Below are 27,425 nucleotides of genomic sequence, written 5' to 3'. Positions count from 1 at the left end.
AGAATGAAAATCTGTGGCAATTATTTAGGCACTAGTTCAACTTGTTCAGGCAGGTAATTACTGATAAAACTGCTTTCCAAGGGATTTGAGTATAGGTTGAATTAACAAATTAATCATGCTAACAGTAGTTTTATTAAATAAACAAATTTATAATCAGTGTGTGTATTAATACTTTTCAATCTTAGTTTTTCACCAAAATTTGGTGTGATACTAATTCTATTTATGACCTTTTACGTATTTTTTTAAAATTTTAATTATGGCATTAAAAATATAAAATCTACTAATATGTTTAACAACCAATTTCATTCTGATGGAACTGAACAATGAATAACCAAGTTTGTTCTTTTTAATTTGTCTTGAAGACAGAGGATGAAAATTAATTAAATGCAATTATATTTTATTTACACTTTAGAATGGAATAGATTTCATTTGGTTGACTTCTCACAAAATGGTTTATTTTATAGCCACCAGACAAGAAAATTTGCCCTCAGATAGGTATGCAAAGAAGTGTTCCTGCCAGATGTCATCAAGATGCATTAATTCTTCAAGTCTCTAAATCCTCAGAATGAACTTATCAGGATTTATCTGTGCCAAATCATTCAGAATTTGGAAGAAGATAGGAAGAAATAAACTGGATAATAGAAGTGTCATCTAATCATAAAAAAATTACAAACTCCATCTACAGCAACCTCTTGATAGTTATAATAGGAATTTTTGCAAAAGTTGGAAGCAGTACATTAGTTGTCAGGAATTTTATAGTAAGCAGCTAAATTATTTTCTCTAATAAAAATATACTTTCTTTCAGAAACTAAAGAAAAACTTGTCAGGCTTATTTAAAGTTACACCCTGAGCCACCTATTCACAGAAATATTTGATTTTTGGAGATATTTAACTGAAATACAAATCAATAAAATAGAACCCAACTGGATGGAAATTATAAATATATACTGCATACATCATTAGACAGATCTAGACGTTCATCAAGGTCCTGCTAAAAATCTAGCTAATGCAATTGTTTAGGACCAAAGATTGAAAGAGACTTTTGCTTCTATCTGAGAATGCAAGTATGAACTTCTGGAACAAAACACTATTTCCATTTTTGAATAAAAATAAATTATAAATCCTAAATATTATGTAGACATAAGACAGAGAAATACAGAAAGGTATTATTCCAATCAAGTTTTCTAAGGCTCATTAATTTTTTATCACCCTGATTGAATTAATTGATGTTAAAAGGAACTATTAAAGCAAATGAACAATGGTGATCATGGGTAGTTGTTCTGATATTTACAGTAAAATTGTTATTATACTTTTACAATATATATTAATACTTTAGATCTAAAATTAATGATTTTCAGTTATCTAGGTAGTGAGAAACCAACATTTTTATTGATTGAGGCAAATATCGTAAAGACTATTGAAAAAAAGATTTGTGTACACTTTTTGGGAACAAATAAATTTTATACCTTTACTAGCCTACTGAGCCGGTCTAGTGGTTACCTTGTCATCGCAAATCAGTTGTTAAACAATTGATTTTCAAAGTCTAAGGTTCTGACATTTAAATTCTAATAAAAGTTAATTGCTTTTTTATGGATTTGAATACTAGACAATAGATACCGATGTACTTTGGTGGTTGGGTTAAATTAACCACACATTTCAGAAATGGTTGTATTTTGTATAAGTCTACACCTCATTTACATGTCATCCTCACTTATTTGGCTGGTGGAAGGGGGATTGTTCACTAGTTGAAGGTGAAAAATTGCAATGTACACATTGGGAAAATAAAATAAAAAATATCTTTACTTGCAAAATTTATTTCATAGATCTGCATTTCATAATACTTACACAAACTGAATGCTTTTTACAAAAAAAAAAAATGGTTGCATTCATATTTCTTGTCACTATTTGATTTCCTTTTAACTAGAAATCAAGGGGTAAAATTTACAGATTATTAGGAAAGTGGTGATTGCTTCAAATGATGCTGTCAGATTTCTAGTAATCAGAATGGGTAAAACCATTTATTCAACAGTCCACTGGAGAAGGAATAGATTGGTTCCAATAAATATGACATTTAAGTAAAAGTAATTCATATCACATTTATTAAGGTACATATTTACATATTTTGCAAAGTGATATTATAACGATTCCCATTAGAAACATAAATTATTGTTATGTTCTTAATGATATTTTAATAATTTATGGAAATTTAATCATTTATAATTAAACTTCTAGTAGTTCATTATCAATTACGATATTGAACTTTAGTATTTTAATGATTGAAACCAGTTTCAGTTGATCCTAAGATCAAAACTTAAGTATTAATTGTGAATTGTACAGGATTCATTACAATTACAGAATCCTTTGCAGGCTCTGCAGATAATGGAACTAATCATTTTTTTTTATGGAAGGTTTTTTTTGGCATTCCTAAAAAAGATTCCATTTAAGAACATATAAGACATGTCACACCTTTTAATTAAATTTAATACCATTTTTTAATTTATTTTTTTTGGCTATGCCAATACCAATAAAGGTATTGGTATTGTTATTAGGGGACTTCCCCTAATGCTGAATGTAGCATCCTTCATCCCAGAGTATAGTGGATGAAGCAAAAAAAATTGTGAAATGCATCTTCTCACTTACAATAGCAGCACTGGGGGATGCTAACTTTACCCATACAATGGAGGTACTCAAGGAAATAGTCATGCCATATGAGGAAATGAGTGAGATAAAAATTCACTTCACCACGCGTTTGGCTTATCCAAGGTCTCAGGTCTTTAATGAGATGTCTGGATGACTTCTCTACTATCACACATTCCCATCTCTGCTGTCACCTATTCATTACCTGCTCCTGTGCCTGCCCACCTTTCTTTTTCCTGTTTAGCCTGCGGTAACTAGTGTTTAGATAATACTTCAGAAGATGAATGAGGATGATATGTATGAGTGTGAATAAAGTGTAGTCTTGTACATTCTCAGTTCTACCATACCTGAGATGTGTGGTTAATTGAAACCCAACCACCAAAGAACACCGGTATCCACAATCTAGTATTCAAGTCCGTGTAAAAATAGCTGGCTTTACTAGGACTTGAACGCTGGAACTCTTGACTTCCAAATCAGCTGATTTGGGAAGACGCGTTCACAACTAGACCAACCCGGTGGGTGTGCCTGCCCACCTACCACCACTCTGGTACTCTGTTGGCTGAACTGGTAGATTTCCTTTCATTCCTGAGCAAAGATGTTAATAGGAATCACCTCAGCCATTCTCAGAACTCATCTGCACTGCACAGACAACCATGTGAATGCAGTATTTCCTAACTGCCTACACGTCCACCCATCTCTCAGATCAATAGAGAAGGATGGAATGTGTTATGAAGATCAACAGCCTTCTATTCATTGTATTCATTGATTTATTATTATTATTGCTGACCTCTATGGCAGAGTGGTTGGTAGTGTCTCAGCCTTTTATCCGGAGGTATCAGGTTCAAATCACTGTTAGGCATATCATTTTTCCACATGCTATAAAATTCATTTATCATCTAGTAACTATACATACATCTAATAAAAATTGTTGCTGTGACTTGAGTCTATTTTGGTGTTTATTTAAACAGTAAACAAGTGTGTAAGAGGGGGCAAACCTGTTATTACTATGTAAATAAATTAAAAAAATTATTATTATTTTTTTTAAATAATAAATATATTTCATTTCTAATGCATTTTATTAAAGAAGGGAGTAAAATAAAAAGCTAATAATTTCTCTATCCTTGACTGCCAATTAACTTGAATCTGTAATGTTATTCTAAATTGATAAAATATAAATTACCTCCTTGAATTTCCTTGCTAACTGAATCTGTAATTCCCAATGTTTTCTGAGTGATTTTTTTTGCTATCTGTCCTGTTAATTCACAAAATTCAGAGATGTTGACTATGACATTGAAGTTTATATCACTGAATAATTTTTTTTCAATTTAAACTACAGAAATATTTTACAAGTTTTTTTTTTGTTTTTGCTTTCCATTATTTTATATATTAAAATAATCAACTCATTTGATTCTTATGCGATTATTTATACTTAAAATTTATTTCATGACTTAATAAAATAACTACAGACAGACAGGGTACAGACCTTATATAAACTTGATTGTTGATTGATTGAAATCTTTTTTTTTAAATTATAATCAAACCATTCTACAAAAATCAAATTGTTTTTTTTTTTAAACTAGATATTTTTGATAATTACATTTAAAAAAATTTGATAAAAATAACTAAAACAGGGCAAAAAAAGAAAAAAGAATTTTATCTAGTGTAATCTAAGGATCTTTGATACGCAAGAATATAACTTTACTCCAAGTTTTCAAAGTAATTTTCTTGAACTTTTGTCTGAAAATATATTGACTATGAGAATAGCACCAGTTTTTGTATCATTACACTATAAAACCAACCTAGCAAGAATTAGGACAAAATTATGAAAATATTCTTCACTCGTCTATTTAGATAATACCATGTTTTGTTTAAAAAATATTCAATTTAATTTTTAAGTAAAATGTTTTCCACAAGAGAAATTGAAAAAATTATTTTTTAAAATCGGTCTATTTAATGAAGAGTTTGCTAAAACTATGGAAAAAAATTAATTTTTTTTTTTTTTTGATAAGTGTAATTTTTGGTAATTTGTTTTTCGGTATTAAAAAAAATATATAAATAAAATTGATAATTAATATAATTTCTTTTTCAATATAGATTTATATTAATATTGGAAAATAATATACCCAATCTACTACTTTATTTATTTATTGACTTATTAGCATAAATAATTATTATTTACTAATTCTAAATGATATTAATAACATAATTGACTTATTAACATGGAATCATTAATGCCACCATTCTGTTTAAAAATTAGTCTCGAAACTAAATATTCTATAAATAATTCTGTGGCCTTAATCCAAGATACGACTTAATGCTCACACTCTGATATTATTATTGTGCATCGTACAGAGAACATCATTGCAGTTGTTTTGTTTGTTTATACGTTTTCCAAGTAAATCTTACGCAGCATTCAATGTTTTCAATATTAAATTTTAGTGCCGTAAATTAACGTGTCATTTTTTTATAAGAAAAAATTGATTCATTCATAATTACTTAAGTCAGTATTATTACTACGGAATGAAAGAGGTCTAAGATAGCCCTGTCACTGTAGCGGTTAGCAAGCTGTCTTTACAGTTCAGCTGTTCCGCACTTTGCTTCCAACAAGCATCCTATTTTCCCAATAATTTTCTAACATTAATTTTTATTTAACTACAAAGAACTCTTTCCGAAATTGTAGTAAGTTTAAATTCGGCTTAAAATTGTCCTTGATCTAAAGATGTTTATTCACAAAGAATGTTTGCTATTTTTCAATACATCACCAAAAGTTTTATGGGTTTTTTGTAAAAATTCGTGATCTAAAATCAAAATAATTTTACGTTTTAAAAAATGTAAATTATATTTATGCATGTTTACTTCTTGAATAGTTATAACTGATTAAAATCCAGGAAAACATAACAATTGGGGTTAGAAAACTCAGAAATGAATATTAAACTAAAAAGAACTAGTTTCTTAAGAAAATAGAGCTTTTTTTCTTATTCATTTTTTTTTTTTATTAATAAAAGTTATTTCTAAAATTCTAATGGCTTGCGTTTTAGGTGTTTATTATATTATTTTTATTGGTAATAAATGAAATAATCCTTTTCTATTTGACTACACCAGCGTCTATGGAAGCGATAATATTTCAGCTTTTTATTCGTAAGGTGTCGGTTCCGAATTTTAGTTGGCCTGAAATTTGTAATTTAAAATTTCCACCCTATATTTCCATATGCACGCTTTGAGCTTATATTGTAAATTGATTATTCAAGGAAAATCCTTATTTTTAAAATAAATTTAAAAAAAATATACGTAAGAAAAAACTTCGTTTTTTTCTATTTTTTTCGACTCATTTATTATCTAATTCTCTTTATTAGCTCAAAATTAAACGATATAACATTTTTTCGTATGTTTTTAATTAAGTTTATCATAAGCAATTTTTTATAATTAATATTTTTTTGTTATTTTTTATAACTTTACAAACTGAGACACTTACACACGTATTTAAACACAAGAGATAAATATTAAAAATTAAAAAAACACGACAGCCAAAAAAAAAAATCATTCCTGTGCTGTTTAATACAGGATAATTACTAATATAGGATAATTAAAGAGCATGTAGGTGGCAATCGATTCAGCCGTTGAGCTACTACGGTGGAATAAACATGCATACACCCTAAATACATTACACTCCTTTTTGGGCAGACGTGTAAAATCATTAGTTAGACAACTTCACACGTAAGACAACTTCAGACGATCGTGTTTCCGAATCGTTCAGAATGAAGCGTTGAGATGTGAGTTATTCAAAAACGACTCATCTGTTCATCTAATAGATTTTTCAGATTATACGAATGTATATGCATAATTATTTTGAAACCCACTGACTCGGTCATAAGGAAATCTCTAACAAATGAATTTGGATAGTCAGAAAAATACTCGGACCGTACGCAATTATTTTACTAATGTCCTATTTTGAGTCCATAACTAACGATATGCGATTACGCATAAACCAAAAAAGCAGCATAGCCATTCCCAAGAATAACAAGCACTCCATGTCAGGTTTAATCAGTGGAAAGTGTAGTGCAAGTAATCTCCAATTGTCTTCTTTACTGAACTGAATATAGTGCGGCACTGCAGCATACCTTTCCCTCCAAAATGCAGGTTATATTCAACCCTACAAGTCGCAAATTTTTATTTAGTAAACCACATGATCTGAGTCAGTAATGAATATCATTAATCTTAGCAAAAGCAACTCCGATGAATGTTATTTGTATCTCAGATGATTTTTACGTATCTGAATTATAAGCAAGATTGAGGAAAATAATATAAAACAATAAATTAATGTACCCTTTTCTGTGAAATTCAATCCATAACATGCAAAACCTCCACAATAATAAGAAAAACTTCAAACAAAAAACAAGATTAATGAGATAAATTCGATTTTAGAACTGCCTAACCATATTAAAAAAACTTTTACAATATGGCGCCGACGTCACAAGTCAAAGCGTATAGAATAATTATTTTTTTTTAATTGTTTAATTTTAAGACAGTTTTTTTTTAAATTCGTAATCGATAAATTTTTATGTGTTTTATTTCTATTTAAAGTATGATAGACCTACAAAAAACGCTGTCCGAATGATAACAAACTATTCAGAAGCAATGTAAAAGCTACAAACCTGCTTTGTAATAAAAACAAGAAAAGGAACGCTGAGAAACAATGTGAAAATGTTATTGAACCTTTGCTAATGCTAATTTTCTTTTTTTTTCTCAAAAATCCTTTGAATACATGAATTATATGAAATAAATTATAAGGATAGATTTATAGTTAAATAGTATTTCCTTAAGTTATTTAACAAAAATTTACGAGACAACCAGAAATATAAAAAGAAAAGTACTTTGACTTCAAAATAATAAATTAAAGAATCATAAAAACTGTTCAGTTTGGTCAAGAACACTTGGACTTTTTCATACAGTACAAAACATTTCAATTCCATACATCTACTCATAGTTTTAATGATTATGTAATGAATTAATGGTTGGGTCTCGGCCTTTCATTCGGAGGTCCCGGGTTCGAATCCCGACAGGCCTTTTTATACGCTACAAAATCCCCACGCACAATCTTCAATTTTATATGACGAATTAATACATCAAGCAAAAGAAAAAATTAATCATCTGCCAAAAAAAAAAGTCGCACTCAAAAATGAAATAGTCATCGTTAAGAATAACAAGCATTCCATGTCAGGCTAACCAGAGACGATAAGGGTTGAAATGGTTTGCCTGTTTCTCTGAGCACAATATACGGATGCATATCATGACAATCCCACCTAAACTCGAATGGTATCCAGCCCCATAAATAAAGGATATAACTGGCAGTATATGAGACATCCTTACTCTCAGAGAAAGCAACTCTGACTGGTCCCTCTTGTATCTCAGCTGCTCAAAACCACATCAGAGAGTGATCAAGTTCAGTTAAGGAACAGTATAGATTTTTTATAGTCAAATAAATATAGTGAAGAAATCTTATACAACTGCTTCAACTCAACCGGAAATTATCTGTACTTAAGTACAAAAAACAAATAAACAGAATTGTTCCTATTTTCAGTACGTTAATATTCTATATGATGATAATTTTGTGCAAATACTATTCGAATCTGGTCGTATTTAAAAATAGTAATAAATATATATATATATATTTTTTTTTTTTTTTAAATGTATATTAGCCAGAAAAAATTGTTCAATAATTAAATACGAAAAACATATTTTTTTGCAAAATTTTATTTTATTTTTTCTGAGAAATATTACTGGGCTATTTAATATTTATTATTAAGGGTTACAGTATTTTGTCGTTTATGTACCTAACAAATTGTTCTTAAATTTTGTAAGAAATCAGTTCAAAAATGAAAGATCGGCATGAGTGAAAACATTAAAAAATTCAAATTTTTCAATTACAATTAAGCTTTCGACGACTGAAATATTATTTCTAAAAGTTTATTTATTTATTAAATTTTTCTATATCAAAAATAATTGATCATTAATAATGTAAATATTTATACATTAATATTTATGAATTTTTATTGAATACATTTAAAAAAATAATAATTCAGTAGAATGACGATTGACTGTTATGTTTAGATTGTAGGCCAACAGTTTTATAAGTTGATGTGTTGGATGAATGATAATATTAAAAGAGACATTCTGAGCCGAGCCCCTAAGCACATGCGCAGATAGTTCCACGAGGATGTAAACAAGTCTGAGACCACTCTATATTGGTGGGGATACATATTACAAACCCAATTGGCCTGTTAAATGTTATTGAAAAACAAAACAGCGGCTTCTGCAACAGGTGCGAGTCTTGTTAATCTATTTTGTACATAATACGCAGCTCTTGTAATCTTGTATGCGGAAGGTTAGTTAAACTGTTACCGTTGTAACAGATGTATTATATTTTTTTTTTACTGTTGATATTCAATTCATCTAAGTAAATCACATGGTAAAGTAAGTAAAAGTTTTTATAAAACCGTAATTTTATTCGTTACTAAATATTTAAATAGATTAATTGTAATAAATAATTTATGTATGTTTTTATTATTTATAAATAAACAATTTATCATATTTTCAATATTACTAATTAACTGAAATTCTTAAATAAATAAGACGTCACCATTTCTATGTTGAGTACTACTTACCTTTCTTAGGTTCATTATTTTATCAAGAAAGACTAAGAAAAGGTTCTTTTATCAGCTAAGAAAGGTAAACATTACTCAACATAGAAACTATAGTGATCTTAGCAGAAAAGATAATAGTAATTATTATCTTAACGACAACTACGTCAACGTTTATTATTTTTTGGTGTATTGCTTTATTTACAATCAGATTCCTGAATAATGAAATTATAAGTTCAATCGTTTATTCTTAAAATTTGTAATCAATGTTTAATGATCTATAGAATTAAAAAATAATTTATTGTTTTTGTACGATTTGATTGGAAAAATCAATCTATTTTTTCTTCTTTGGAGTAATTACTTATCGGGTTGTAAAGAAACAAAAATAACTTAAAAAATCTAACAAACTAGAACATAAGTTAATTATTATTTTACCCAATATGAATATTATCTTATAAAAAACAATTATTTTAAACATAATTACTTCATATATTTATTAATAAATAATCTACCAAATTCAATTCTAAGAATATTACACTATATATAAACCCTAATTATTACTTATTAATACTTTTTTCTTTGCTCCACGTTAAGCAATTTCGCATAGATCTCTGCTTCTTAAGAACTCATTATTAAACTATGTGTATATATATATATAATTAATTAAAAACATATTTTTAAAAATTAAACTATATATATCAAAGTATATTTGCCAACTCTGTCACTGATAAAAAATTATTGTATCCTTTCTTTATACTCTATTTTTTCAAAATTAGGTTTTAATTCAATGGCTATTCTGACGAAATAAAAATGGATCTGATAAAATAAAAATCTCTGGAAAACGCTTAATGTGAAATAAAGAAAAAGAATAACATTAATTAGTAAATAGATGATAATTATTTTTTATAAATAATATTATTATTTTACACAAATTAATTTATTTGTATGAAAGAAATGCAAAAATTTGGTTTGGATTTTTTTTAATTTGATAAATTTACTTTCTTTATTTCACTGTACATTACTTATGTGCGCGCGCGTGTGTATGTGTGTAAAATCACAACATAAATATTATTTATCGATAAATATTTTTAAAGAATTACCTAAATTATTTCATAAGTTTGTTTTGAAATGAAATTAGTTTTTTAGTAAATTAAATTTATTACTTTTTTATATATATTAAAGTAAAGTTATTTATTTTCAAGAATCCCTAAACGATCAAGAAATCTTAGTGATTTTCTTTTTGTAATGTTAATTAAGTTTTTAATAATTTGATAATATTTTTTAATATGCCATACAAAAAAATTTAGTCAAGGTCAGCTTATCTTTCTTAATAAATCATTTAAATTTAGTTCAAAACTATAATTTTACTGTTTGATATAAGTTACTTAATATAATGGAAATTAATAAATTAAGAAAACTGGAATTATTTATTTCATTGTCAAATCTGTCATACTTGTTATAAAAATATTGTTGCCCTCGTATTCTATTTTGAATTGGGAAAAAATAGGTCGGTGATATGGATAGAGACGGAATTTCGGCGTTAGTTGACACGATTTTTTTCGATAAGAACGAGTTAAATATTTTTTTATACCTTAAATTATCCGTAATATAAATACTTCAACGAAATTTAGATACAACGGTTGATTTTTTCATAACATCTAAAGGAATTTTGTATCATCAGTCATTTAACTGGTTTGATGCACTCCTCCACTCCTTACTCTATTCTAAATTCTTTCAACATATTTACTAACAATTCTTACATCCTCAATTATTTCTTTCATGTATTCTCTCATAATTTTTATTTCTCTTTATAACCAAATTCACTAACCCCTAATGCTTTATTTTTTGTATTTTTAATACATGGCCCACAAACTTTGTCCTTTTTTTAAAAAAAATATCTTGACACAGATTTCCTCTCTCTTCATTAATTTTTCTCATATCTTCTTCAATTTATATTTCATCAACACACGCATGTTAAGAATAAAACATAGCAATGTTTAGCATCTTTCTGAAACATCACTTTCCAAAGAGCCACCTTTTTTAGATAATAATTGAATTGTTTTACTTTCTTCTCATATCGCTTCATACATTGCTAGAATTTACACAATTTTAGAACTTGTAATTCATCATTAAATGATGTTACTCATTGGAAATTGTATAATATTTAAATTATATAAATAAATATTGTTTATAACCGAACATTTAAATTTTTAAATACGCGTCTTAGTTTGATGTAGTAATTATTGTCAAAATTTAATTTTTAATTTTGTTGTTTACATTTTGATAACATGATCCCTATCATTGTGAAAGAATATCTATTACTGTCTCGTATAATATTTATAGGAATGAAAGTTAATTTGTTTATTTAGTATTTTTATCTATAAGACCAAACAAAAAATTATTTCATTTTTTCCATTTCCCTTATCGTTTTTGCTGACTTTCCTATTTTCCATTAATATGTATTACGAAATATTTTACACAAATATTTAAAAAAATATTTTTACTAATGTTTTATATAATTTTGCAATCTGAATTAAGAATATTCTGTAAATTCACATTCCTTGACATTTAACTTTTCAGTATCTTATATAATCATCGATAAATTATTACAAATAATAATTAAGAAGCGTGAGATTTTCTATTGTATTAATTCTCACATTAGCCTTTGCTTTCTTTTGTGGGGTAAATATTTATTTATAATAGAATATTTCCTACCCAACGTGTAAATTGTATCTTGATAGAAAAAATTGTTAATATATTTTCTTAAGAAAATATTTATATATTATTATAAGGATTATATTATAATTAATGTATTGCATTGATAACAGTTTAATCTTTAATTTATATGAAAGGGATTTAATGATTTTTTTTTTTAATTCTATAAATTTAATTTCTTCATTTCGTAGTGAATTATTCGCATATTTATAACTGCAATATAAATATTATTAAATAATATATATTTTTTAAATTATCTAAATTATTCCATGAGTTTATTTTGAAATCAAACTTTTACATTTTTTAAACATAGCTTTATTATAAATTTATATAAATTTTAAAGTAGAAAGATTTGTTTTTAAGAAGCCCTAAAGGAAAGTTATTAAATTTGATAACTCTATTAAAATATAACTTCACAAAACTATGTTGTTAATTAAGATTACATCACATTTCGTTACAGTGACATTAGATATCCTAAGAGGATATCTAATTTTTAACCACCTAAAATCTATATTGGAGATTACCATCAAATAAAAAAATTAAAAAAAGTTAAAATATAAAAAGGTAACCTTGTGAAAAAATAAGTCTTAATATAAATTTATTTTACAAACAAATACATACAAATGAATCACGAAAATAATAAAAAAATTCCAGAACACGTTTTGCTGGTGAAAATATAGAAGAAAGTTCATATAAACATTGATTCGGAAACGCTTCGTCAGCAAGTAACGACTGGCGAAAGATTTCGCCCTGATTTCTGCGCCTTCGGAAAATTAATTTGGACTGTAATTGTTGGAATCTAAATTAAAGGTTAAATTTTGTGGTTTTATATGAAATTTAACCTGAAAAATTAATAAAAGATATCCCAATAAAAGAAGTGTATTTTTAGTAGTTTTTGAGAAATCCGGGAGAAAAGACAAAAGATTGGGATTTAAAAACACACTATTTTAAGTTTGACGTAAAATAATTTTATTAAATGCGTAATAAACACACAAACATTTTAAACAAAACTTGTAGAGAATTCTGAGAAAATAGTACAAATAAATCCATACAAATTGTACAAACGTAAGAAGAATTTTGAAGTTTATTAAAGACAAAACATATAAAAATGTGACAAATTTTAACTAGGTATTTAAAATCTAGGTGATTTAAACAAAACAGAATTTTCTCAAACATTTTCTCGAGAACTATTAAAAATACAGCTCTGTGACCTTTTTTCAATTTTTCAGGTCACATTTCATATTGTTATTTTCAGTCATTCGACCGACTATCCTCAGGAAAAGTTATTCTTCAATTTATATCATTAAAATTCAATTAAGTAAAAAGTAAATTTACTGCGACTTTCTTATATAACAGACACAACTAAAATTATACTATGACGATCGGTTATTGTAATTTTAATATGTTATAAATTTACTTTTTACATAAGTTTATTTTAATGATATAAATTGAAGAACTTTTCCTGAGGATGGTCGAATGACTGAAAGTACTAGAAAAGAGACTGCGGACGAAATTTTGGTAAGGTTGTATTTCATTTACTTATATATAAAATTATAAGATATTAAATAACTGTTAATACGATTTACGATAAATCTTATAACTTTTCAACATGCTTAAAATTTATTTTATAATAACTAACCGAAGAGTGAAGGAATTTATTTTAAGCATAGCAGGTCATTAAAAATGTTACTGTATCTGAAAAAAGCAGAATATTTTCTATTATTCAGTGAATATTCTATTATTCAGAAATATGTAGATAATATTTCATGGTTATACCACTTCAAAAGAATTAAAACACAAAATGAAAAATAAAATTTATGACAATTAATTATGTTTTGTTTTCTCGATACGTAGTATCCACATTATTGTATTTAAAAGTATTATTTATTTTATATATACATGGAAAAATTAGGTAAAGCAGACCTGTACATTATTATTAAAAAAAATAATAACAAAGAAGGGGAAAGCTGGGACATTGTAATTAATTAATCTTAACTATTAGATGATATTACTCTACCGAATGTTATTTTTATTAATGTAAAAATACAAACGAATATTTTTCAATTACAATTGAAACAATTAACATAACAAACTAACAAATATTTGAAGAAATAACACCAATAAACTGTTAGGTTATATAAAAAAAGTGAAAGGAATAGATTTTGTAATATGATTAATATTTAGTGAAAATATATTTTGTTTCTTTGTACTGACATTGGTTGTTTAGTTTTGAAGATCACTTTCTTGCGTAGCCTGTTACGCCTGTCTACTAGCAATATTATGTAAGTGAATGTATGATATTTATAACCGTAGTAAAAGGTTGATTGTAGATGATCTTACGTAATACATTAAAGTAATTATTTATGAATTAATTCAAAACGCTTGTTGTATATGTACGACAATCTTACGCGACTTATTAAATGGAAAACAGTTGTATTAAGTGGGAGTGTTAGTATATTTACAACGTTAAATAATTATTTTAGTTAAGAGTCAATTTGCTTCGAACAAAACAACCATTGGATAACACTTCAGGGATCATTCTATCTCTGTTATATAATTAGCGTTATCCTAAAAATTCATAGAAATACGAGTATTGTGTATTATCTCCAAACTATTATAAGTATACTACATTGTATTATCTTTATTTATTTCATTACTGCAATCACAGTTCCTTATTTTTTTTTTTTTCAGAGTTACGCGCTCAAAAATCAATTGTGGGCAAATAAAAATTCAAAATCAATTTGTGCAAAATGTTTTATTGTTATACGCATATGTATCAATTACACAACACATTCATATAAGTAAGCATATTTAAACAAAAAAATTAGGTAACTTATTTTATATTAGATTAACATTTTTCGTAATTTTTTAAACTTTTTGTCTTCTGTCTTCCATAGAAGTTCATTCTTTGTAAATACAAACTTCCTTTGTATTTACTTCTTGACCATTGGCCAAATGTAATTTAATTCCCATAAGATCACTGTTCACTTTTGAGTCTGTTTCGGCATTCTGTTTTTATAGAATTCGTAACAAAAAATCTACGTTCGCAGTCTGCGCTAGATGCTTGAAAATTTCTCATAATGTTACATAGAAAGGAAAGATTAGATAATTCAGGGTTTCTGTGGACAAAGGTTAGTGTATCGATAAAGTCTTGAACAATCCTAGTTTAGTTTTCTCTAGAATTGTAAATTTCTATTCTGCATATTCGTTTCATGTTTTATCTACGAGTATATTAACATTTTTATTTGCCGTAAATTTTGAATATTTTTTTGGAAAGCTGTATTATATTTTGCTTTCCGAAATCAAAACTGTTTCCTGAATTTATAATAGTTTCATTATCAAATGCTTGCCAATCTTTTAAGTCTTCATCTGGAAATCTGCTCTTTAACTACAAACATGCCCGTTCAATAAATCGAATAATTCTCAATCAAATAATAATAACCGTTCGATTAATTTTGACGTTCCGATAATATTTCTCTTATAGTGCCACTACAAAAGATTTTGAATCCCAAATAATTAGTTTTTATCTGTTAATTTTAATTTTTACTTACTTATGAGCAACAATAATTGTTAAATCACTTTTTTGTAGATATTTTCCCATGGAAGTATTTTCGTCCAGTACATCTTTTAGAGCAAATTTTGCTACCCGATATTGTGAATTAGACTTTTTTCGCAATATTTACGATTGTGGTCATTGCATTCTGCTATCTCATGCTATCTGACTTTTACAATACTCAATAAATGTACTATATCGTAATATTCTATTGAAGCACCTTTTTAGCGAAATATCTGGATAACATATAATCTCATTTAATGGTTTAAATGAAATAACATCGTGCTCTGACACTTGAGCTAATGCATCAAATTTTTCTTTTTGATGGTAGATTGGTGAAATACTGTCTGCACAGTTCTAATTAAATTTTCCGTATCCTGCAAAATAGATACATTTTCCATAGATCAGCTAATCCTAAATCTTCCCTAAAAAAACTTCTGTAAAAACGTTACGTTGTATGCTACTCCGCAGTCACAACTAAACGTGTCATTGAGTATACCTTGAATATTTACTACCTTATATTTATTACCTTGAATATTTATTAGTAGCTGATTGTAGATGCGCAGAGAATAAATTTCTCCGTGCAAATTATTTCAATACCTCTAAAATCGTTGCGCGTCCACGCAACCGCTTAGCTTTAAGGGAACTATGACTGCAATATAAATTGTAAAAGTTAAATGAAAAAAATTTAATGTGGACAATACATGACTTCCTTGTCCGCCTATCTGATTAAGATGATAAATATAAAGAGGAAGAAAACGTTAAGACCAAGGAAAGAATAAAAAGATTAAGAGAGGATGAGAATATAAAGAGAAGGAAAATTTGAAAACTAGAAAACATTTACATAAATTAAGATCATAAGAATTATATCAAATCAAAGAGCGATTAAATTATTACCAACAAAAAACAAATAAATGAAATGATGATCAACTCCACCTGAGGAAGAATGTTGTCCGACAATATCAGAGGAGTAATAATAAGCATTTTTTTCAATTTATCAAAGATCAGGCATGTATGCCTCAGTGTATATGTTGTTCTTGTGAGGGTCTATTTTTCAGTCACCCTGTAGTTGAATTTAATGTAGATAAAATTAACAGAAATGCTAGAATAATTAAATAAAATTAAACAAAGATTAATTTAACAAATCCAAAAATAATACGATTCTAAATAATTTTCAATTAATATTAATCAGATGTTTCACCAAATGTATTATACTTATTATAAATGTATTATTACATATACACATATGTAATAATTCCTATTAAATTGCATATACACAGTTTTAAAAGTCCATGAAATTTTATTTCACTATAATTTCTATTTTTTCAAAAATCATTTTTATTGTTATTATTGAATAATTGTTTATTGTACTTTTTTTACAATCACGGATTAATAATTATTATTAAATCAATATATTTAAATTAAAAAAAAGTAGTTAAAAAAAGGAGATGAAGTCTGATTCGGACCGATGTGCCTTTCCTTGTAAGATCCAAATATTTCATTAATTAAAATTTTGTTTGACTATAACTCTGGAACCAATGAAAATAAGTACCACTTATGATATATCGTTGAAAATCACTATATGAGAGCTTATTACTACACTTAAGAAAAAGTCCAAAATTAATTTTTATTTTCGGCTTTTTTGGACACTTTTGGTTCAGTCGATTGCAATCAAAAGGGAAGGTGCACATCTAGATGTTACAACAGTTCTAAATCCAAAATTTCAACATACTACGGCTAATCGTTTTTGAGTTGTGAGATATATACGTACGTACGTACGTACAGACGTCACACCGAAATGATTCAAAATGGATTCAGGGATGGTCAAAATGGATATGTCCGTTGAAATCTGAAAACCGACATTTTTCGCGATCACAATACTTCATTACTTCGTAAAAAGATATAAAAAGGGGATTTGCAGATTTTTAAATAATTAATATTTATTTTTATTTTCCGGCAATTAAAGGGAAAGTATGATGATCATATTAAAAATCTGATGTGGACACCACACGATTCTTTGTACGTCTATTAAATTACAAATACAAATTTTTTCTGCACTTCATTTAAACTTCATTTGAAAGTGAAAACAGTTCTCTAACTCTTTAATAAAGTGGAGAGTTATACAATTGCATTGCGGTCGGCACCACATTGCATCACATTTTTTGTGGTATCCGTATCAGCATTTTATATTAGTTTACATAAATTTTTTTTTCACGTCGCTCAAATAGTTATGTGGTGTAAGTGAGAATGTGTCGGATCCGTAACCATGAACACATCGGTTCGAATCAGACTTCAAATACATACATATTTTTTTAACTATTTTTAATTTAAATATATTGATTTATTAATAATTATTAACCTCTGATTGTAAAATTTTTCAATTAAAATGAAAATTACATAAAATCTTATTTCACTAATAAGTTCTGATTTTTTCATTTTTTTCTGTATTATTATTGAATTATTATTTATAGTAAAAATGTTGTTACAATCAGAGGTTAGTAATAATTAATAAATCAATACATTTAAATTAAAAAAATTAAAATAAAAGGAGATGAAGTCTGATTCGGACCGATGTGCCTTTCTCTTGTAAGATCCAAATATTTCATAATAAAATTTTATTTAGCTATAACTCTAGAACCAGTGAAAATAAGTACCACATGAAATATCGGTGAAAACCTCTCAATGAGGGTTTATTACTGCAGTTAAGAAAAACTCCAAAAGCCAAATTTATTCAGCGGTCTGACTTTATAGACATTTTTGGCCCGGTCGATTGCAATCAAAAGGGGCGGTGCACAACTGTTACAACAGTCCTAAATACAAAATTTCAATATTTTACGGCTAATCGTTTTTGAGTTATGCGAGATACATACATACGTACGTACGTACAGACATCACACCAAAACTGGCTTCATGGATGGTCAAAATGGGTATTTCCGTCGAAATCTGAAAACCGAAAATTTTCGCGACTACAATACTTCCTTTACTTCGTACATGGAAATAAAAATGAAGTAACGGATTGTTTTTCAAATCTTTACGTTTTAGGGTCCAACTAGTTCATCCAGATCAAAAAAAAACTTATTTATACAGGTATATATGTACATATGCGTGCCGCACTGCTCTCTAAGGATTGACCAAGCCGATTCTCTTAATTTGGCTTAATGAAGTATTGATCATATTCATGTTTCAAAATTTGTTTAGGGTGTAGGGGATATTGCGAAAAAATCGATTTATATTTTCTTTAGAGGCATTTTGGAGAAAACTTTATTAAAGCAAATATGATATCTATAATGCATATGCAAATAAAAAAAATAATAAAAAATCAATCCCCCCTCTTTAAACTGAATATATGTTTTTTTATTCTTTTGTTCTATCTCCCTTGGTTTAATTTTTATTTTAAAGATTCATTTGAATATTCGTACGTCTATTATAGAGCTATCATGAAACGTCTACAAATTTTTAAATTATAGATCCCATGCAGAAAAGTTTTTTGAAAAGTTTCTTTTTCTTATTATAGTCTTTATTGAAGCGGATTGTCATCCGCAATAAAGGCTAGAGAAAGAAAGCTAAACTTAAGTAAATTTGTTTAGCTTAACGTATATCGTATATCAATATTTTGTTTTTAAAAACGTTTTATAAAATTCTTTTCCCGCCTTTATAAAACAATTTTTTCTCTCTAAATCTTTAATTTTTATAATTAAAAAAAAAATAGTGCTTCTCATTATCACTTAAAGGGCTATTAAAATTAAAGTTACTTTAGCACTTATATTCTGGAGCCAAATTGAGAAGCAATTTTTTTCATTTATATATTATATAAAAATGATTTTTTATTTGTTAGTATGTTTGTTTGTCGCGTATGCGTTCCTACACCATTCATCCAATTGCGATGAAACTTTGGTGAGTTTGCGCACGCCCGCGAAGGTTTCTGAATTAGTTTGGACCCGCTAGGTGGCGCTGGGGTCAAGATATTTTGAAAAACTGTATTTATAGTTCGATTTGGTTCATATTCAGCATATACGAGTATATTAGTTACGTGAATAGAAAAAGTTTTGCAAAAACTATACCCGCTTGGTGGCGCCAGTATCCAGATACTTACATTTCAGTGTCCAGAAACAAGCAACAAAATACACAAACAGACTTTCTTCTTTCATATACATAAAATACAATGTTCATATGTGTGTCCGCTATAGACTAAAAAACTACAAGACCGTTTTACGCGTGGATTTTTGCAAAATGGTCCACGTTGTCGGGAGAAGGTTTAAAGCTATTGAAATCCTCGATCTGACCAGTAGAAAGAAAGTTAGGTGTATTTTGAACTGATTACTGTGTTTAGAGAATAGTTTGAGTTAAATCCGGTAGGTAGTGCTATTTTGACAATTGATTTATTTACATTCTGACTTTTATAAAGTGAAAGGTTAAATTTTGTGAAGTTCCGTAATGTTTTGTATGACCAGCAATCTTCAGTATTAATTGTGATGATTTTGCAGCCATTTCTCTTTTCGTTAAAAAGTTATTTTCCACCGATTACTGTGTTTAGAGAGTGGTTTAAATTAAATCCGATAAGTGGTGCTGTTGTTTTGCCAACTGGATTTATTTACATTCTGATTTTTATAAAGTGAAAAGTTAAATTTTGTGAAATTCCGTCATGCTCAGATTTGAATGTTTTATCATGCTTTCAATTGTGTTCATTTAATTTATATATATATTCAAATCTAGCAATAACAAAGCATTGCTGGGCCTGCTAGTTACTTTCATAAAAGTTATACTTTATTTTTTCAATATTTTTAAACAGTTCTCTTTTAAATTCCTTTGTTTTATTAAGGATCACTTCTTTATAAATAAATTTTTCTTAAATTATCTCCATATAATAAGGAAGTCCCTAAAAATAGTTTTATTTTATTAAATATTTTAATTTTATTTATATATAATGTTTTATTAAGTATTGTTTTGGTAATCATTACCATCAATAAAAAATTTCCCTTGATACTTGGGCTTCCAAATAAAAAAAATTTGGAAAAATATTTTTTAGTTTTCAAATATTTTCTTCTCAAAATTTTTAATTTTACAATCTTTTACGATTTTACAGTACAACTTTTTGACCGGCGTAACCGAGAAAATCATTTAATACTTTGTTAGCTTTTTTCGTTTGAATTAATAAATTAATAAACGAGTAAAATTTCGCTTGAAACTTCATAAATGCAATTAAAATTAACTGATGTTGAGAAAAATTAGACATAATAGAAACATAAAAGACCTTTTGGGGAGTCGCCACCTTTGTCTATCGGTTATACTCTGATAAAACATGTTTCTATCATATCCAACCCCTCACCCATGGGATAGATCAATGGTGGCGTTAACTGAAGTTTTGATTCTCTAAGTACAGACCTGAAATAGAGTATATATTATGACTATAACTAGGAAAACCTTGTCCTCATTAATCTAATAGAATTCACTTTATGTCGACACTGCAATTATTTTGATGAGTAGTGCTCCCAACAAAGCAGTCTGATAAAATTATATATATTACATTACTGAATTGAGATAAATTAAATGGGTTGCTTTCCTATTACTTAGCTATCTATTAGTCCTAGAAAATAGTTGTATGAAACATATAATTTTGAATAAATTTTTTTATTTATAATTCTGAACTAATAAAAGTTACTGAAATTTATTTTTTTATTTTTTGTTTAATTTTAGTATTTAATTTTATTTTATTAACTATAATATTAAAGTTATTTATATTATTTAATTTGTAGTCGCATAAACAATTAGTCATTAGCGACTTATCAGTGTAATGTAACTGTAGAGGTAAATGTGTAGTCTTGAACAAACTCAGGGCGATGATTCCTGAGATGTGTGGTTAATTGAAACCGAACTATTAAAGAACACTGCTATCCACGTCTAGTATTTTAATTATTATAATTTTCTTAAAATTTTATTATTTTTTATTCATCCACTAAATAATTGGGAATATTCCCTACATTAAACATCATTATTTTAAAATTATGAAGTAATGAAATAAAAATACTAGATCCTTGTTGAAATCCAACTTAGGACTAAGTAACTAAAAAACATGTTGCTGATGATAACTTCATCAACGATCGGCAAATAATTCTATATTTTCACGGCCAAGATTTCGTAAAGTTAGGCGAGAGGGATTTTCCAGAAATTTTTTACCGTTAGATCCCATTTCATTTCACAGTCTAAAAAATCATGATATAGAAATTTTTCATGATATAGAAAAAAATCATGATATAGAAATTTTTCGTGTGTGATAAATAACAAACCTGGGAATTCCAACCCAGAATCTTTTGGTTGAAAGTTGGAGAAGCCTTAGCTCGATATTACGGAAGGTGTCATTTAACTTCTTACATATAATACAATTATTGGAATAATAATATAATTAGTGTAATGAATCCATTTTGACTAATTTCGGCGTTACGTCTGTATGTATGTATGTACGTACTATGTATGTATCTCTCATAACTCAAAAACGATTAGCCGTAGTATGTTGAAATTTTGGACTTAGGACTGTTGCAACATCTAGTCGTGCACCTTCCATTTTGATTGCAATCGACTGAACCAAAAGTGTTCAAAAATCAAAAAAAATTTGATTTTGGGCTTTTTCTTAATTGCAGTAATAATCCCTTATTGAGAGGTTTTTAACTATATATCAGAAGTGGTACTTATTTTCACTCGTTCCAGAGATATAGCCATTAATGAAATATTTGGATCTTATAAAGGGAAGGCACCTCAGTTCGAATCAGACTTCATCTCCTTTTCTTTTTTTTAACTTTTTTTCTTTTTTTTATTTAAATATATTGATTTAATAATAATTATTACCCTCTGTAAAAAAATTTTCAATAAATAATAATTCAATAACAATAAAAAAAAAAATATGAAAAAATAACAGAAATTATTTAAATATACGTACTTTTCATTTAAAAAAATGCGTATATCTAATTTAATAGGCGTACAAGGAAGTCATTTGGTGTCCACATCACATTTTTTATTTTTTTGGATTAAAATTTTTTTTTTGAAAAAATTTATGTTAATTCTTCCTGAGCTAGATCACCTTGAAGGATTTTAATCCATATTTAAAAATGTCAAACTATCAGCAAAGGTTGTTGCTAATTTTATAGAATCTAATTTTCATTCTAATACTGAATTTATCAACCTTTTAATGATTCTTGATTGAATAAATGCTATAAACTCAACAAACTATTCTCGTTAGGAATAGACTCAACTCTCTGGTCATTTTTAGGTAAAACACTTGAGACTGCCATCAAATTTAAGATATATATCCAACAAATTTTTCTTTCAGATCAGTTAAGTCGTTCATATATGATTCATAAACAACACACAAAGCTCAAGATAATCTTCCTTCAACTTTATACCAAAACAAATTCCATCTCCGTGGTGGAGTGATGTCATCTCGACCTTCCATCGGAGGTCCCGGGTTCGAATCTCGGTCAAGCATAGCGTTTTTCATACGCTTCAAAATTCCATATCATATCACAGACACAAGTTCAAGCTTACGTGGCGATATCAAGTCCCTTCCCCCAAAAAAATAACATAAAAAAAGAGTTAATAAACAATTTGTAAAAATTTCTACCTTATGTAATATTCAATAGATGAATCATTCTCACTTTATTAAACTGTCACACCCTGTTTAACTAAGTAATCAATACGTCATAGTTGTTAACATGTCAGGGAGAGTAATCAATAATTATGAAAATGATTCAATCATTTTCATAATTAAAATTTTATAAGAATTTGGACCAAATTAATTAAAAGCCAAAACTATGAATAATCAATCAACTTTACATTTAATATTTGCAATAGAAATTTTATAGTTTAGAATATTCAATTAAACTTATGAAGAAATAATGAAAGAAAAAATTGAAGAAATTAATTTAAAAGATTAAATTTTCTAATTAAAATTAGAAAATTATTCTGTATTGTTACAAGAAAATGATTTGTTAATTTTCTCCTACATCCATTTTGATTTTTCAGTGCTTCTAACTAATTTATATGTCACTTTTTTACCCTTCTTAATATTTTGTTTCTCTTTATTTTGAATCGTTTAACAGTTTTTAGAATAATGATTAAATCTTATTTAGGCCCTAGAATTATAGATGTTAAATTTAATTAATAAAAGTATTAAATTTATAATTAGACAAACAAATTCAGATAATACCAAAATAGGTACTAGATATATTTAGCTATTTTGTTCCTAAACAACCAGAAATTACGCATTTGATATATTTCAATCATTAGCAAAATACTGAAATCCTTATTAGGTTGATTTCTGACAACAAAAACTTTATACTTTTATGTAACTGAGCAAGATGAATGTTTAAATTCAACATAGTTTTTACTGAGAAAGTATTTAGAAAAACTACAAAGACAGAAATTCTGATAATTTCCTCTAATAGTTTTACTACATATCTACTTACACGTACGCTAAATTAATTTCATCAAATATACTCCAGTGTACTGAGGATAGTAGTAATATATATTAAATAACAGTTATTAAACTATCTGATGTTATAAAGAATAAGAATTTTTACCATAATGTAGCACTTTTGAGCATTTTGTAGCACTTTTTTCAGATAAATATATCAATGGATCTCAATCCAATCAATCGATAAGAAACGCACTGCGTGTACTACAAAAAAAGTTATTTGTACATAATAACATCCATTTACAAAAAGTTTTCTTCCTCATTAATGAGGATACATTAGCCGTCAGACGAATTTACTCTTAGAAATGGATTTCAAATCTTAGTAGGACATTTTGTATTTTAAATTATTTTTGGGAGTTCTTTGTTTTAATACTTATTTAAACTAGGCTTTATCCGACGCATATTGTTTTTGTAATTTACCTTATTTTTTATCGTAGTATAGCAGTTAACTTACGTTATTCACATTAAAATCCATCGGTATTACAATGTACATTCATTCTCAGCAAGAATCTATCTCCGACCTGATATGTACTCACTAAACCAAACCAGAGAAGAAGGAATTAAGGTTAAAGAAAGAGATCGATAGCTTAAAAGTAATGATTTACCAGTTATCAGGATGAATGAACAATAACAAGAAATAAATAACCTCACCAGATAGGTAGATTGAAGGATATATGCAGGGAACTGTGAGTCCTCTAGTCCGTGATCTATCAGAAAATAAGGGAATATTATTTAACTTGAAAATAGTACCTTACTGATCAACAATTTTGCGTTGAACAAATTAAATATATATCGAAATTTATTTTCCTCCAAAACCTAAAAAACTACTCAATAATAGGCTCGTGTTTTAAAAAGATTACTATACTCATATCGGTGTTATATAAGAATCAAACTGAAATAAGATCCATTATTACTACTAAAAGAAAATCAACAGCAAAACCAGTATGGAAAACATTTCTGAATATGGTCTGCCCCAGGGAACTGTCCTGTCTCCTAAACTATTTTTAATATATATTAATGATTTATTGAAGTTAAATGTGAACGATTTTAAGATTATTTTCTTCACTGATTATATAGCATTAATTTTCACTGGTCTATTCTGAGATGAAGTAAAAAAAAATTCCCTTTCGTCACGCCGGAAGGCGGAGGTAGATTTAACCAGTGCTAAGTAGGAGGATAAAAAAGATTTCACCTTAAAGTTAAGAAAAACTTCAAATTTACTCAATACGAGAACGGTTGCATGTGAAAAAAGTTCCACATGTTTAACATACGACAAGCCCCAACTTCTTACAATTCCAGAATATTTTGATCATCCCTTGCCGTAAGGGTTTGTCATATCAAAGATTGTTTCAGAAATGTATTTAGGTAATATTTAGAGGACAAATGACCACTTAAACCGATTCGATACTGTGCCTATAAAGGGAGATAGATTTTTGTCTTCGAAACCCCATTTTTTCCACCCCTGGGCCAATGGTTGGTGATATCAAAAAACCTTACTTAGATAAGTTTTAGGCCAGTATCCAAAGAATAGTAATAGTCCAAATTCGATATTTTTTTCTTAATAAGAAAGTTATAGCAATATTTCGTTTTTTCAAATAACCTCCCCCCATTTCCACCTCCCATCGTTCGATTAACGAACTTGACCGATATTTTAGGTCGTTATATTTTATGTATCAATTTGAAAGTGATTGGCGCAAAATTACAGCAGTTATCGTGTCCACAAGAAAGTGACATATATATATATATATATATATATATATATATATATATATACATTTAAACTGATGGTGGTTTTGGAGTCTGGGGATGTAAAACGCAAAGATATGTCGAAATTTTCCGAAAGTCGAATCATGCTACCCATTAAAATATGAAATCTACCTAAAAACTTATAGGTTTTACCTATATCAATTTAAATAATTCCTTAAATTTTAATAGTGTCTTATTAAAAAGATGCTTAAGCGTTCTTTATTTGTAATTTCTTATTTTTGTCGCAATTTGATATTTGAAGTTTCATAAGCAGAAAAATTCTATAATCGTGGTTTTTAGTTCACGTTTGGTAACCTACGCAACTTTATTTCATTACTAGAAATTTTCTTCAAAAAGCAAAATGAAAACTAAAGAATAATATCTTTTTTTTAATTTCCTTTTATAAAAGGGAGGAGAAACTTCAGAAGAGTATTCTATCACCCACTCCTTCACAGAGAATTGTTATTTTTATTTATAATAATTAAAAATATTATTATTATTGCAGGGATGAATTTATATTTTAAATTGAAATTGTAACTAAATACTTCTTAAGATAAAGATAAGTAGATTGTAGGTGAAGTAATGTAACTCTGGCTAGAAATTTTATCTACACTTATTTATTTATTGCTTTTTAATTTTATCGATTTATTTACGTTTGTTGTTAGGAAGTCGTTGTTAGGTTGCTCTTCGGCTATTGTATGCATAGATAGTGATAGTATTTTTTTTGTTTACTATATTTATTTGATAACTCTTTTTTTGTTAACGGTCACTGTAGATCGTTAATCAATGTCATGTTTTCATTTCACTTTTTATTTTTAAATCGGTTCATAAAGACAGTTCGTGATTTTAACCGATTTATCAGACTATTTATATTGTATCGAATATAAAATTATAATTATTATTATTATATCGCTTCTACAAGGTTAAACAAATCTAATCTTTTAATAATTTCTATCAGATATTGCTTCTATAAATTTCTTTTAATAAAAGATTCCATACAGACGTAATTAATTTACTTCACACAAATAATTGACTTAGTATAGATTACAAAGTACAAATGGTTACTTAGCACAACGTAATCTTTATAGTAGGGCACGATTAATCGTACCCTTGGTAAATAAAAATATTTAGGTAAATATTTTAATTGTAAAAAATCTTTCATAAAACAAAATCTCTGTTTACTAATTGTATTAATTTTAAAAAAAGTAGTAGATTAAAATATCAATTTTCTGAAGGTCCCGGATTCAATCCCGGTTAGGCATTGCATTTTTCATACGCTACGAATTTCCATTTGAGCTAATGACCATAGCAGTTGATTTCCATCATCTCAACAAATTAATTCTATTACTAGGATAATTAAAACTATTTTTGCGGATAAATAGGATGTTTTTTTTTATAATATTTTTGATGTTACACTCAAAAGAAATTATTAGCGTAAAACTTTTCTTCAGTACTTGGAAAACGATTTTAAAAACTCCACTGAATTTTTTCTTGCCTTTTATCTATTTATTTACTTTTTCAAGATAATTACTATCCTGGCGAATATAGCTAGCTACTTATATTAAAGGATAATAATACATATATTAAAGGGTTGATGTAGTGATCATGTCAAAAACGGGGGTATCAGGTTTTCTCCCCAAATCTTTACGTTTCAGAGTCCAACTTATTCATT

General features: G+C 27.4%; 2 protein-coding genes across 2 annotated transcripts in view; both read left to right on the top strand.

Annotated features, from left to right (window-relative positions):
- Positions 1–27,425, top strand: part of nw (narrow) — a 393,672-nt gene that overhangs the window by 65,503 nt on the left and 300,744 nt on the right. The window lies entirely within an intron of this gene.
- LOC142321671 (hexokinase-4-like) overlaps positions 8,951–27,425 on the top strand; it is a 115,221-nt gene continuing 96,746 nt past the window's right edge. Inside the window, exon 1 of the mRNA XM_075359944.1 lies at positions 8,951–9,108. Within this exon, the coding sequence (XP_075216059.1) occupies positions 9,101–9,108 (8 nt within the window). The 5' untranslated portion in view covers positions 8,951–9,100. The remainder of the gene's footprint in view (positions 9,109–27,425) is intronic.

This window comes from Lycorma delicatula, chromosome 3, assembly GCF_047948215.1.
Source record: "Lycorma delicatula isolate Av1 chromosome 3, ASM4794821v1, whole genome shotgun sequence".
NCBI classification, from domain to species: Eukaryota; Metazoa; Arthropoda; class Insecta; order Hemiptera; family Fulgoridae; genus Lycorma; species Lycorma delicatula.
The sequence above is the reverse complement of the archived record's forward strand: the minus strand, read 5'-3'. Positions and strand labels throughout refer to the sequence as shown.